The 15,143-nt window shown below is 44.3% G+C and overlaps 2 protein-coding genes across 7 annotated transcripts in view; one reads left to right on the top strand and one right to left on the bottom strand.

Moving 5' to 3' along the window:
* DOCK1 (dedicator of cytokinesis 1) overlaps positions 1-15,143 on the bottom strand; it is a 534,315-nt gene that overhangs the window by 313,975 nt on the left and 205,197 nt on the right. For all 3 annotated transcript variants that reach the window (XM_082423165.1, XM_082423166.1, XM_082423167.1), the window contains exons 26-27: positions 13,119-13,246; positions 11,273-11,368 (exon numbers count right to left, since the gene is read on the bottom strand). In XM_082423165.1, coding sequence (XP_082279291.1) covers positions 11,273-11,368; positions 13,119-13,246 — 224 coding nt within the window. The remainder of the gene's footprint in view (positions 1-11,272; positions 11,369-13,118; positions 13,247-15,143) is intronic.
* Positions 1-15,143, top strand: part of INSYN2A (inhibitory synaptic factor 2A) — a 248,699-nt gene that overhangs the window by 48,987 nt on the left and 184,569 nt on the right. For 3 of the 4 annotated variants that reach the window (XM_082423213.1, XM_082423214.1, XM_082423215.1), the window contains one exon: positions 1,971-6,930. The exons of the other annotated variant lie outside the window; for it this stretch is intronic. In XM_082423213.1, the coding sequence (XP_082279339.1) occupies positions 1,971-2,151 (181 nt within the window). In that variant the 3' untranslated portion in view covers positions 2,152-6,930. Of the gene's footprint in view, positions 1-1,970; positions 6,931-15,143 lie in introns of those variants that run through there. 4 annotated transcript variants of the gene reach the window in all.

The raw sequence follows: 15,143 nt of genomic DNA on the forward strand, positions 1-15,143 counted from the left end.
GTCCAAGTTGAAGAATTCTTGAATAGGTATTTCTTAATCATTGTTAGCTCTTGTCCCCATTATACAATCAGTGATCAACAGATGATAAGGAAAAAATAATATCTGAATTGCATCTTATAGTTTAGGAAACTCTTTCTTTCAGGAGAGAGGGAGTGGGGGAGGATCCTTACCATTTTTCAGTAAGATACCAGTAATACAGTAATTATTATACCCCTTCAAGTGAAGGAAACCGAACCTTAAAGAGGTTAAGGGATTTATCTGAGCTCACACTACCCCCCACCCCGCAACCCCCGCAGCATCAGATGAAAAAGCCAGGATGCAAATCCCTGTTCTTCCTACTGGAACGATAACCGAGGCTGGTGTTTCACAAAGGCAGCACATCCTGAGATTTGCACTTTTCACAACTGTCCCCAAGAGGAACCATGAATACATTATCCCCTGTTCTAGATGAGCAAGTCATGAGTTCACGGGAGTTTATCCTATTTCCTATAAACTGCAGCATAACTCAAAGAGGCCCTTTGAAATGAGGGGGGAAAAATAATTTTTGTTTTGGGAACAGGGGGAGAACTAACCATAAACTTCTCTGACAATATTTTTAGTTTTTTCACTAATACAGTCGTTGATGATGAGAAAAATGGAACAGTGGATTTAAAGCATAGAACGGTCCATTAGATGGGTCTTGAACTTGTTTTTAAAACTCCAGATAACACAGCTTTGCTGTTTTTGTCTTTTCAAAATGTCAAAATGTGGCTAGGATTAATGGTTCTCTAAATCAATAGGATATCCTGTCTGTAAATGGTTTACAGTTCCGCTGGATATAAAATGTTCTGAGCTCGTGTATTATCGTCACTGCTGAGCCGTTAGTGAAATCTACTGACATTTCGACTGGCATCCAGAGCAGAAATGGAAGGAGCACAGAGCGCACGTCTCCGGAGGCCTGGCGTGATGCAGCAGCCAGGTTCAAACTCTAGGGGTACAGGCGAGGGAACCAGAAGGGAGGCGAGGCCCACTGCCCCTCGGCTGATCACAGAAGAGTGACACTGGAGCAGGGGGGTCCTACCCAAAGTTAAGGGGTCAACAATGGTCCTTTCCAAAGCCATGGACGGATGGGAGGACTCTAGGCCAACTGCAGCATTCTCAGGAGAAATTTCCTGAGACACAAGATATACTTAAGAAAACCAGCTTTAACCCTGTCATTCTAACACAAACCCTATCACTACTGGCAAATGTCCTTCCCCATGGCTACCTGTTTGCACATTATGGCTTCAGCCATGTAATTACAGTTTTGTTATTTTCACCGAACACTATCTATCTTTTTGCCTGGAAAACTATCTTTGCGAACAACTAACTGAGTGATATTCAATGGTGCTGATTTCATAAAACACACTCTTTTCCCCAATGTTGGATATTTGGGCTCTTACCAGTTTTTTAGGCAGATGAGATTTTGCAAAGGAGACCAGAAGCCAAGGTCACTTCACTTTACAACTGTTTCAGGTGAGATAAATGGTTTTCTCTGACCTTGTGAAAAGTTGCACAGAGCTTCCAAATACCTGGTGTGCATGCACTAAGATGACCCCTGAACACTCATATCTTCGGTTACCTCTCTGTCCCATGAAGCACATGTGTGCAGTCTATGGACAAGGGTTACTCACATGTCACAATTCTCATTTCAACGAACACAGTCTATGCTTTCACACCAACTGTGTACATTAATAAAACTTCAAAAGTTGGCAATGAATGCAAATGAGTTATTTTTCAAAGAAAATGAAACTTTTTGAGATAGTTCACAGTGACCGAGCACTAAAACATATTATAGCCAATTGCTTAATACTGAACCGTCAAATGGCATTATAAACATCATACGAATGATCATTACCCTGCTGGGATGGCACCAAATTCTGCTGTCTCTAAGGGAGCTCTTTACATAGGAAAGACCAAGCACTAAATTCTTCCCTCTCTTTTCTTTCCAGTGTGGAGCTAGATTTTAAGCAGCAAGAAGACAAACTCCAGCCAGTTCTGAGGAAACTCCATCCTTTCGAGGAAACTCAGGTCGCACACTCGCCTTACTCTCAGGAGACTTACTCAACTCCCAAGCAAAAACCCAAAACTGAATCTAAAAAGCACGGACGATGGAAACTCTGGTTCCTTTAAAACTCATGGTGTTTGGAGTCTAAAGGCCGTCTTTAAAACCCACTGGAGTTCCAAGTAAATCCTTTTCCAAAACGAATAGGACGGAGTGAACGGTGGCTGACTCGGACGCCACCAGTTCTAACCCTGCTTACCAAAAAGGCCTTTGTAACAGAATCAACTCACAGAAGCGAAGTAGTACATGTCACACCTTGCCAGCTGTTCTTTGCAGTTCGTGGATGTGGGATGTAAAACCGGAAACGAAACTTAACATAGTCAAAGATGATAGGTAAAAATTCTATGCCCGCACCCCAGATCAGCAAGGATTACATTATCAACCTGCAGAACGGCAGGCTGTCACTCTGTAACACAGCTAAAACTCATAATTATTCTCAAGCCTTTATTTTTTTTTTTTAATACTGAGAAGAAAAAGTAGCCCTTACGTTTGCAAAGGACTTCATTTTTATGTTTAATTTTGCGAATAAGCGGGGGGCGAGTGCAATTTTCAGCACATCAAATTCCGGAGAAAGCACAATTTTTTTCAAGTGGTCGGAGACCATGAATAATCTCTAAAATGTGACTATATGTATATTTGCCTCATGTGCTGTAGCGCTAAGCCAAGTGACATCTCAGCGTCACAAGGAAACCTCAAATTCAGCGTTTGCTTCAACTCCAGACCGGCGACAGGCTTACTGCTCATCCTCCAAATGCCCAGCAGCCAGGAGTCCCCCAAAGTCAGGACATGCCTTTAATCACTGCAAGTTGACAGGGTCAGAGCTATCGGACACTAAGCTTTCATAGATCTCATTTTTAATCTTTTGGTACCCAAAGGCCAAATGATAAATCCTGGCAAGAATTTGAAAACACACGTGGAGATACACAGCGGATAATACAGTCACCAATAAATCACAGGCGTTCTCTGCCACCGGAAAATGTTTCTGTGGATCAATCTTTGAGACACTGTTCATCATGAAAGCTCAGCCAGACGTTTTATACAATTCGTTATGCTTTGTAACAACTGTAGAAGATCTGACCATCTCAAAGAGAAACCGCGTGCTTAGTTTAGCTGCTACCAACAAACCAACTAACGTCACCTACATTTAACCTATTAGTGAGTTGTACTAAATGACATACCTAGGGGAAAGCTGTGAATCAAATGTTTTTAGGTCTTTTTTAAATAAATCGTGACACTTCGAGTTCTCTTTTGATTACACATTGCAATATAAATCTTAGTTCCTTTATTTTTTCACTCATTCCTTTGCACCTTTGCAAGTATCTTTTTATAGAAATCAAAAGCCCCTAGTCTATTAAGGACTCTTGTCTATCAAGTTTTGGCTTTTCACAGTAGCAAGTAGGGATCTTCTTTTGACTTTTTTTGGTTCAACTTTAATTTTGAGTCGTTTGTGAATGTACAAGGAAACCAAGTCTTCTGGTCTCTGTCCAACCGTTTCTTATCTAATCTCGTGCTCACACGCACACCTCATTGACCAGACGCCAATAAGGTGATCGGCCTTAGTGAAAGGATCTACCTGCGTTTCTCAGATTGGAGCTATTTCTTGCCACGCATTTTCCTCCTGACTCAATAGCAAATCTATTTTCGTTCTAAGTGTTTTGATTCTAGAAAGACCTTAGTGGACTTGGAAAAAAAAAGTGACAGGAGTATCTCATGTAAGCATTCTTTGGGGGTTACTCAAACTATATCACAGATGTGTGCTTTAATTAAAAAAAAAAACACGCATCTTTTGTGGACACGATACATGAGGATACAAATCCTTGAATATCAGTTAACAGAGTTGAGAAATACTTTTGTGCAAGAGGAAGGCTAAGTTGATCCTGTACCATGAAGGAAGTGCAATTGTTTCATGTAGAGATAAAATTTAAAAAAATGTGTTTCATGTATTTTCTACTGTTTTTAACTAAAGTTATAAAAAATGTTTGCAACAAGCTATCTCTCCTTGTGTTTTCAGAATCCCGACTATCTCAGTGAATTGAAATAAGGGTGTTAGCAGCTCTCTGATTAGTACCATAATTCTGTCTAAACAAGAGGACATCTAGTAAACAAAGTTAACATCACTGTTTGAAAGCAGTCTAGACAAAAAAAAAGTTAATATTTTCAGAATCAAAAAGGAAACTGAAGATAAACAAATTCCTATTTAAAAATGAAACTGTCTTCAGAATAGAAAAAAAAATATTTTCAAACCCATTTCATAGTTTAACTGCAATGTGTCCTAACAGATGATGACTCTTCTCTTAGAAAGATTTAAGTAAAATCTTTGATACAAAACCAAGGTAAAAAGTACCGTGTTCCCTCATATGTAGATGTACACATGGCATTACGTATAGAGATTAAATTATTATACTTGTCACTAAGTTCTTTATTAATTTTTAAATAAAAAAAAAAATCAAAGGTCATGTTTTGTGTGGCTATTCATCTTATTTCGTGGTTTCAATAATTTGGGAAAAAAGAAGTAATCTGAGGAAATAATAATAAAGGAAAGCTGTTCGGGCTGAAGAGAACTCCATCGGGTCTTTGGGAGAGGAGAAGCGTCGTGGGCACTGCCTACCGGCCTGGCCTGGCTGGGGAGGGGTCAGGGCTGAAATCCAGCTCAGACTCAGTTGACCAGACCACGCACCCTGGCATCGGCTTCAGCTGCCAGGAGAACAGGATGGCTTTTAAGGGCAAAGGGCACCGTACACAGCAGCATCTGGCTGAGGTCTAACTTTTAAAGAACCTCCGGGGGACAACGGAACACACTGGTGTTTCCAGGGCAAATCCTGTCATGCCCCCCTGGAGACAGGTTCTCTCTAGATCATCCATCAAGCAGGTCCGCAGCCCCAGGGGGTCGGCCACCTCCTTCCTTTCTTCTTCCCTCCCCGGGGTGGGGGACCAGCGCCCCAGTGGGACTGAGCACCCTGCCTCTCCCACGGAGACCAGCCCAAACCAACCGCCTCTCCCAAGGGAGAGGGCCCCCTGGAAACTTAGGAGGGGAGAGGTCACCACCCCCTTTCCTGGGCTCTGCAATAGCAGAGTCCACTTGCAAGGTGCGGGAGCAAGGATGGGGCTGAGATGGAAGGCTCCCACTGCCTCACAGGTTCCTCTGGGGAAAGAAGTGGGTGAGTGCAGCTCAAGTATAGGATAGAGAGGAAGACCCAATGCCCGGAGCACTGGGGGAAAGAACTCCAAGTCACGTTCTACAATTATCTGTGAGCTGAATACTGGTGCAGCCTCAGAGGTCCTCTCTTATCGATAACTAGATCCAACAAAGGGCATTCTGCCACATAGGTGCCCACCACTCATTCTGAAAGGGTGCGACTAGCCTCCAAGGAGAGGTCCCAGGCCTCTGCATCTGGTCCTTCGATCTCAGACTCTCCCCTAAAGCAGAGTAAAATTGGGGAGAAAAATCAAGGTGTGGGGAAACCTTGCTATCTTGGAAAGGGCATATGAAGTTGGCAGGAGTTTCCCGCATCCTATGAGGCTGCCAAGGTGTCCGCTGCCATGGAGACCCGAGGTGTGGCAGAAATGGCATCATCATTCATGGACCCACACCAGGCCGAATGCAATCTCAAACAGCAACAACGAGCACACCTTGCAAAGCCATTCTCCTTGGGCTACCGTCATAGGCAAGGCACATACACAATCCTCAGTTCCAACTCAGAAGACACACCATTAAATTCAAGTGCTTGCTTTGTGCTTCTTATTGAAGACAGCAAGGACAAAATACAAGAAACGGGCCATGAACTCCTCCATTCCACCCTGTCTGTGAGGGCACAACACGTTTACAAAGCCCACCACAGCTGGAATGATTCTTTGGGAGCATTTTTATCAGCGAATAAAATTTGACGTGGCTAGTAAGGAAGACAGTGTCACTGGTGCAGTGTCACCTAAAGATAACAGCAGCTGCCTCGACATTGATATATCTCCTTTTATCTAGAAAAGCTCTACCACTGGCACATCTGGCATGGGGTAAGTGTGCAACCAACTTACTTACCGGAAGAGAAGAACTATATGATTCAGAAATAATGTTCTGTTTTGTGAACTAGGGATAACTCATCGTGCTATAATGCGCAGCATACGTTTTGGCAGATGAGAAGGTCATACGCAAGCAGCATAATGCCTTTTAAGGAGCTCAATAATTAATTTAAGATACGGTTTGGGATGAATATGCAAGAATTGCACAGCATATTTTACCCAGGTAATGATATGGTTTTCATTTCCTCTGCAGTAGATCCACAGTCAGTGACCAACCTTGAAAAAATACTACGGCCACAGAAACATGTGAAAGGCAGGAAAAATTGCTATACCGATACCATATGGAAATGAATTTATAAAGTCATCAGAACTCACACGTGTACCTGTGACAGGGTGATTTTCTGGAAGTCAGATGTTTTCTAAGTAGGTTTATTAACAAACATACAAGTTAGAGACACTTTTTGCAACACTCATAGAGAAAAACCAGATACTGTCCACTTGAAACTTTTATAATGCATTGCTTTCTTTTGCAAGGCAAGATTAAGAATAGTATTTTGTTAAAAGCACATTCATACGTAAAGTCCATTAGAATAAATATCGTAAAACGAATGTTCGTGCGTGGGGAAATAACATCTTTGTGTAAATATTTGGTGATGAGTCTTGGTAAAAGGGAGACCAAGTCTATTACAGTATCTTTTAAATGAAGAAGTATGTCAGGTCATTATAAATCACGCAGGCTCAAAGACATCAGTGGATTTTCACTAGCAGCATCTCTTCCCCACCAATGGTGCCGCTGTCACGATGAAACACACCGCACCCATCTACGTCCCCTACAGCTGGTGTTCGGAGTAGAAACAAAAGAACTTCCATCACTTGAGTCCAGGGAATCAGGAGGTCTGGTGGTCACAAGAACAAGTGGAGAATGCAGGAAGAGTGTTTCCCTTTCCTAAGCCTACTTCTGCAGATTTTCCAAGGGAACTTTTCTTTTGAAGAGGGCCACATTTTCATTTTTGTGAATTAGTAATTTTCAGTCTTCTGGTGTGTATCCAGGCCATAGAAAAATCTTTAAAAATCCTTCTCACTCAATTACATTTTTAAAGGACCCATTAACAGAATGTAAATCTGATTATTTGAAAGAGGCAGCAGAGGCTAATATCACAAGAGAAGGAAGGGTCACGTGTACTACTCATCCTGTCTGCTCTCAACCCAGCTCTGTTTACAGCACTTACTCCAGCAAAGACACAGGCATGTGTGTGTTGGCGGGGGTGGGGGGGTGTCAAGGGAGGGGGTAACCATGTCACCTGCCCACCAGACAAGAGCACCTAAGCCACCATGGCCCCCTGCTCAGAGCCGTACACAATGACCAAGAAGGTGCCCAACGCTGATGGCCTAGACATCTTTTCAAAGAGGAAGAGAAAAATAAAATCTGAAATCAGACAATGTAAAGCTCAGCACCTCACTCAATTATGCTACAGCATTAGACAATCCTGGGATAAAGATAAAATGGCATCTTAATTCTGTGGCAAGGTTACTGCAAGGCTTCTGTGTTAGGGCCTGCTGTCAGCATCCACACAATCTACAATCCTACACTTGCCAAATGGAGTTTTATTTGTTAAAAAAAACTATAATACTTAGGATCATGGCATATTTTTATCCTCTGCCTGAGATGCATTCCAATAGCCCATTTCAAATATAAAGTTGAAAGGTATAAAATGAACTAAAACAAATGATATATAACCAACTGCATGGTGTTTATAAGGTACCACAGATACAGTTAAAAGAAGACGCTTATAGAGTACATCACAGCTTAGCCAATGGCGTGTGAAGCTCCCCACTTCTCAATTCCATATATAAACAGATGGGGAAACTATCAGGCCACAACTGATCCCCAACGAATAACTTGTTTTGATGGAAAGAGAGGTCACGCTTCTATTACTGTTGACAATATCATGAAATAAACCACTAAGTGAAGCACAGCTATTCAAAACCTTTTTAATCACTTAAATTGTTAAAGTCCATTTTCAGCGATTATTTAGAATTTGTGAGCTGATTCACAGTTATACCATTTCCATTCCACTGATGCAAAAAAGAGGAGCAAACACATAAGGTTTGGAATCTCTGTGGTATAATGGAATGTTGTAGCTACACCCAAACAGGCCTATAAACCATTTTCTGCTCTCCTTCCACTCTAAAAGGGCCACCGATTAAGTTTTTTGGCCACCTTGTCAGGGATATTTTTTTCCCCCGATCTTCCTCTCATCTAAATTCATGGAGCTACAACAGTGACGTTAAGAACCTAATGCATACATCTGCATGGGAGCCCATGTGGAGAGCAAGGCTGAGCTCACCAAGCAGGGCAACATTTCAGTCTCACTGCTCGGTGGACGCCACAGAGGGGACTCGTGGTTCCCTGACGACGGAAAGAGTCTCTGAACATCTCTAATTTGAAATGGACAATGTCCTTCCTGAAAACATCTTAATGCTGTCATCACTCATTAAATAATTACAGTATATTCAGTTGTTTGTTTTGTTTTGTTTTGTTTTTGAGATTCCTTCCCTGACGGCCTAGTTCATTTTAGGAAGGAATTTCTGGGCTCCACATTAGAGATGCTGGCATTGGGAGGAGTTAGCTTAGGACCTCAATCCTGTTCCTGCTTCTGGAGACTTCTGCTGGAGAAGGACAGGGTGGTGGGGGGAGGCGCCTGGATGTAGGCAGCTTGCTCTAGTGCCCCGTGGCCCCCGACGGTGCCCTGGACCCCGCCACCTATGCAGTAGGAGCAGGGCCACAGCTAGGTAAGACTGAGCCTGGGTCCTCACTTCATGCCCCCTTGGTAAAGGTGCAAGGGCTCTTCCCAGGCACCCCTAAGGGTTCCTTAGGACACATGGCTTCCTCCAAGCCCTTCAGGAAAGGGACAACCGATCCGTGGTCTGGCCCGTCTTCCTCCAGGACATCCTGACATTTGGTCCACGAAAACGACTGAAGGTGGCAAAGGGCAAAAGGTGCTTATTTCCCTGGGCGGCTGCCTCACTAACTACGATGCAGAACCAGAAGGAATTCTGAGTCCTCCTCTGGACCTCCTGGACCACCACTGAGATCAGCATCATGAGTCTCAGTCTTACAGAAGACACCAAGGAAAGCCAGCACTGGCGCCAAACCCGGGCTCCCCACAAGCGCCGCCACGCGAGCTGTGGGTCTGGGACCGTTTCCCATCTCTCTGCAAGGCATTTCTGCAGGGGCCTATGCACGATGAAGGGGAGGGCTAACTGAGGATCCTCCGTTCATTATACAGGGCCCAGCACGTCCACAAGTGCTCGGTGAGGAGAAGCTATTACTTTCGCCACTATTATCACTATGTCTGAGATATGAGAAATTTCCCAAAGGCATCCGGGACCACATGGTCTGAGAGAAGTCACGATGCTCCATTCTCGATCCTCTGATTGAGCTGCGAGCACGTCTTACAATCTTGCCCCAGGCTAAGGTCCCATCCAAACTGTTGTGGGCTTCCTCCCTGCCCTCCTCTCCCCAGTTCAACTGCCGGCCAGCGTGGGCTTATAACCCAAGTGAACCCACCCCTAACCAGAGACAGAACCACCTCGTCAGTTCACTGGCCTCCACGTCGGCCATCTCCGCCATCTGCCCATCGTCAGTGCCCAACACGTTCACTGTGACTCCATGACAGCCAGAATGTCACCTCAGCCCCTCTGCTCCAGCCTGTTCCAACAGGGGTCTTAGCAGAATGACACCAAACTGGGTTCAACTTTAAGCCACATTCATTCTTTCTACTTAAAGCCCTCGTGAGTTCCACAACGAGAGAGTGTTCCAGGGGCACCCAGGGTACAACCCCAAGAAGACAGGAACACCGGACGCCGGGGGTGCCCCTGGAGTCACCCCAATTCCTCCTCCACAGGGCTCAGTCTCTACCCACGTATACAAAAGCATTTCCAGATTACAGAAAAGAATCGTTATGATGAAGAGCATGAAGAGGCAAGTGAGGGTTACAGAATAATGGAAAAGTCCACTGCAAGCAACGCCAATTTACAAGGAAATATTTTATTCCCTAATTTATGCATGCTATAATCCAAACCTAAAAGACGTATATCTTAAAAAGGAAAATCTGCACATAACATGTGCTAAAACTCTGAGACATAAACTAGACAATTTTACTGGATGGAAACATACAAAGGCAGCAGTTATTCTCCTGTGATTCACCCAAAACCACAGACCGCATCCTTTACTGTGATGCAGCCGCAGAAACCAACACAAGCCCAGTGCTCTGGTCGTGCTTTGCTGTCTGATGGAGATAGACGGGTCACTGTACTTGATCCATTCCCAGGCTACGCAGACAGAACTAAAATCACCTAAGGACCATTCCCAGGCTGTGCAGACAGAACTAAAATCGCCCAAAGAAGACCAATGTGCCTAGTCTGATTGCCAGTGAAGACTCCAACTGGATTTTCTGTTCTGTGATTAGGAAAGCTGATTTTTTGAAATGCGATCCACCAAACTTAGTTATACAGTAACATGTACTACAAATGAAAGAAATTAAATGGGACCTACAAATGCATCTTTTGCCCACGAAACCAAATTTAAGAATAATGATGGTGAGGAGGAGAGTGGCAAACTCTGGAAACCATCACCATAATATGAAAATGGAAAGACTGTCTAAATTATTGTTAAAACTCTGAGAAAAAGAACAGATACCATTCCTTGTCTCGACAATCTGAACAAGACAGACATCTACAATACTTTACAGTAGACATAAAATAGCGATGTCGGAGTGCCTCAATTCCTTTTTAAGGTCCTTCATAAAATTTTATTAATGGCATCTTAAATGTAAATACGCAGAAAGAAACTGCCATAAGAATGAGTACTCAGAAGGACATATACATCCTTTGCTAGAAGCAAGCAATGAGAAAACTAGAACCAAATGTTGGTTGGTTACTCTTCAACTTTGACACTTACTTATAGAATCGTGGAAATGAGTACCTTTAACCTACTAGACTGTAAATCAATGCATCCCAACTGCTTGCTATATCGTAGTACAACACAGTTAGTTTCAAAAGGCAGGTGGAAAAGAACCACATGGATTTTCGGGCTTGAGAGTGAATGACTTTCCCAGGAAAGATGCTCTCAGCCACAGTGAAACCCACAAGCGCGTGTCACCGAGCACTTACGATGAGTTCGGAATCCCGCCCCATGGAAATGACGGTTCGGTTCACTGTCCGGAGAAGCTTCTCCATGATAATCTGGACATGCCTCTGAGTTGGTCCCTGCAGGAGGACACACCAGTGTAAATAAACCACCACCTAAGACAGTCATAAACATGCCAGTCCCGCGGCTGTCACTGAATCCATTTATCCTGTAAAGAGTAAATCAATTACAACCCTTAACGAGAGGAAGAATGGCCCTTGTCAGAGGCAAAAGCCTTCACAAAGAAAACTCAAGGCATTTTATCAATTATAGTCCGTTAATGATAATGTGTTATATAATCAGAGTAATTTAATTGAAGCAAACCTTAAAAATAAAAGCAAATCTGTTTAAACAATATAATGTTTATGATCCCTGATTAGCTCACCAATGAGTTTTCTAAAGACACTTGGCCATTTGTAAATGGAAGGCTGACAGATAACAAACATAGATGGCTCTGCATGCCAGATCCCAATAATGTGGGAACAGTCACATAGAATCGAATGTTTAAATATCATTTTAGCACACTACTTAAAATTCAGAGTGCCACAGAACCTTCTATCTGTAAGAATTTGCTCCTTTATTTTGTGTGTGATGGGACTGCCGATTCTTCTTCATGAACTCTGAACGTGTTTAAATGGGCTTTCTGGATGCTTCCGCACAGGCCAGGCAGGCACTACCTCCTCTGTGAGGCTTGGCCACACACAACCTCTTTACTCCCAACCTTTCATCTGATAAGAAAAGGAAAAGGCCTGGCATGGGAGCCCTGGAGGCTGGCCTTTGGGTTAAGGCTTCCAACACCTTTCAAAGGCAAAGCCCGGGAAAAGCGGATGTAGCCACCATCCCAATGAATTATTTTACCTTATCTCTTCCTTCAAGGGCAACACCCAGGCTCTGACAGAATGAGCAGGTGCAGCAAGGAAGTGGGCAGGACAGGCACGCGTGCACGCGCGCGCGTGTGTGTGTGTGTGTGGACTGGGGAGGTGGCAGGAGGTCACGCGGGGGAGAGCTAAGAGAAAGTCCTGCCGACTTAAAATCCTGGCCCATCTGGCCACAGCTAGAGGCAGAGACAGACACAGCCCTGTACACCTGTCCAGACACACCTGGAGAACCAATGACTTTACATGTGTGTGCACACGTGTGCCCAAATGAATGTAGTGGGTACAATGGGGTCAGGGAAGCATAGGGTCAGATGTTTCCATATGTGCTTGCACCAGCTTTTGATTAAGACAGAAGGTCAGTGGAATAAGCATACAATTGAGAAATGCAAAAGGAAATACCATTTTTAAAAAAAAACAGCCAAGAAAGCACAGAAAAAAACCGCCTGTGGGGGGAGGAACCCGGGAAAAGGGGCAGAGAACTGCTCTTCTCAAAACTCTCTGATGCACTTAAAACAACCAACAACAACTATGTGCATGTATAAAATAATAATATTATCTATTTATTAAATATAAAATAAGAATTGAAAGAAGGTAGGCAATTAGCCTCCCTTTGTTTATTTCCAATTTTTAATATCAAAGCCTTTGACCTTAAATATCAAATCTAAGTCTTGGGAGTCACCTGGCTGAGAAGTCACAGGAAACAAACATAAAACAGTATCTTCAGTGCTGAAAAGCACACGTGGTAATATAATCATCATGCTTTACACATAAATAAAAAATAATTTGAGGATGCAACTCTAGAGAGAGAAAAAGAAAGGGTAACCCTTAAAATTCAGGCCATACTTTTTTAACTGAATCAAACGTGACTTGGTCCTGGGAGGCCAGGGCCCCTGGGGATTGCAGGCCCACACTTGGCTGCAGGGTCCACAGAGGCAGCCCCGCCATCACTCACCACGTCCTTCCTGTACAGAACCTCCAGGATGTTGCTGAGCAGCTGGCAGCAGGCCTCCAGATCTTCCTGTCTCTCCAGATGGTACTTGAGCTGATCCGTCATCATGGGAAGCAGGATCTCTCTGCAGTCTGCAGGGGACACCGGGTTGCCAGTCAGCAGGAGACCCACCAAGATGCAACTCTGTCTGCTAGAAGCTTGTTTTTCTAGCTTGTGACACTGCGTGTTACATTTACATACTCTGCAATGTGAAACTGACATCTGGAGGGGGTCAGACTACTTGACTGGGAGGAAATCACTTGTTTTCTTATAAAATAATTCACTCACGTGTGCACGCATATGTGTGTGTGTCACCATGTAAATACACAACGATAATTCACAAACAAACATATAAATACATATTCACATATATCCAATAGTATGTACATAGGTACAAATGCAAACAAGCATGCTGGGGGTTTAACTAATTTTCTGTGCTGAACTGTAAATTTACTGATTTGCAACTTTAGAAGAAATACTTGTTACAACAAAAATGATTTGAATTGCAGCTCTTCTTATTATTTCCTAGGAAGACCAGAGCATGGTTCCTTCCTGCTCCCATATACCTCCCAATGAGCTTGGCCGGTTCATAGCTTACTAAATTCCCCACTTAATGCTTACCCACTCAGGGACAACTTTCTGCTGGGCTCACATCTGCAGAGGGACAGTCTGCAGGGGGCTGAGAGCTCAGGCTCTGGAGTGAGGTTGTCTGGGTTTAAATTCTGTTGGCTTCCTTGCAAGGTTATCTCGGAAAGAGCTAGTTACCTCTCTGAGCCTCGGTTTCCTCATCTCTAACATGGGCACAGTGGCACTAGCTACTCACAGGTTTGAGGCACAATGTACTCCTGCAAGGTGAGGCATGAAGGCCTGGGCCTGGCACAGGTGAGATGCTCAGGACAGGGTACTTGCTCTTACGATGTGATATAGATACTGGTGAAGAGCCCCAGCCCCTCTCTGGTCTCCCAGACCCCTGGGCTCATGAGGGAGGGGGCGGCGGGGAGCAGGTATTGACCTTGGAGGTGAAAGTTAGGGAGGCAACACATTCACCTGCTGGGAAGAGGAATCAGAATTTCCCACAAAGGGTGGGCCATCCAGGAAAAGGAACCCTATTCACAAAGTCAAGTAGACAGGAGCAGATGACATATTCACAGAGCCACACGCACAGTTCAGGAGGGTGGGGAGAGGAGAAGCAGAATAAAAGACCAGACGGGCAGCTGGATTTCATCCTGAACATGATGGATGAGACAGAAAGAGGAGGAGAACTGGAAGATGCTGACAGGGAAGGGATATGATCAGATCAAAAGGCCAGAGAGAGCCGCCGTGACGGCGCCAGGTAGGGCAGTGGAGATGGGAGGCTCATTACTGGACAGTTAGCTACCGCAACAGTCCAGGCAAGAAACAGTAAAGGCCTGACCTCCTGCTACAGTGGCAAGTTTGAAAGAAGAGGCCCTGAACAAAAGCGAACTGGAGGCAGGCTGAACACAGTGGCAGGTGATGAAGTGGAGAGGAGGTGGGGGCTAAAGGAGAGTCAAACACAGCACCCAGCATCTTCGTGATGAGTTCATCCAAGGCATCGTGTGATGCCATCCAAGGAGAGGAAACTGGGGACAGAAGGGTGTTTAAGGGCAGAGAAAAGGACCAGGTTCTGGACAAGTTGAATTTGAGTTGCTGCTGGACATCCAAGTGGCCTCATCTAGTAGGCACATGGAGAGAGGGTTCTAGACCTTAGGGATTTCCGGCCTTACAGACTGAAGAAGCAACAGCCTTAGGCCGTAATAAATGCCAAGTATGTGAATAAGACCATCAAAGAGGAATGTGTAGAATGAGAAGGGAAAACTGTGAATAGCAGTCAGGATGTTGGTATTAGAACAGAAGATGGAGCGAGGAAAGATGTGGGCTGACGCAGAGATGAATGACGTCACCCAAACCAAGGGAGGGCAGGTGGCCAGCGTGGCCAAATATGGTGGCAAGAACGGGTAGAAAAGCACA

Source organism: Balaenoptera physalus (assembly GCF_965194825.1).
Source record: "Balaenoptera physalus genome assembly, chromosome: 14".
In the NCBI taxonomy this organism is placed as follows: Eukaryota; Metazoa; Chordata; class Mammalia; order Artiodactyla; family Balaenopteridae; genus Balaenoptera; species Balaenoptera physalus.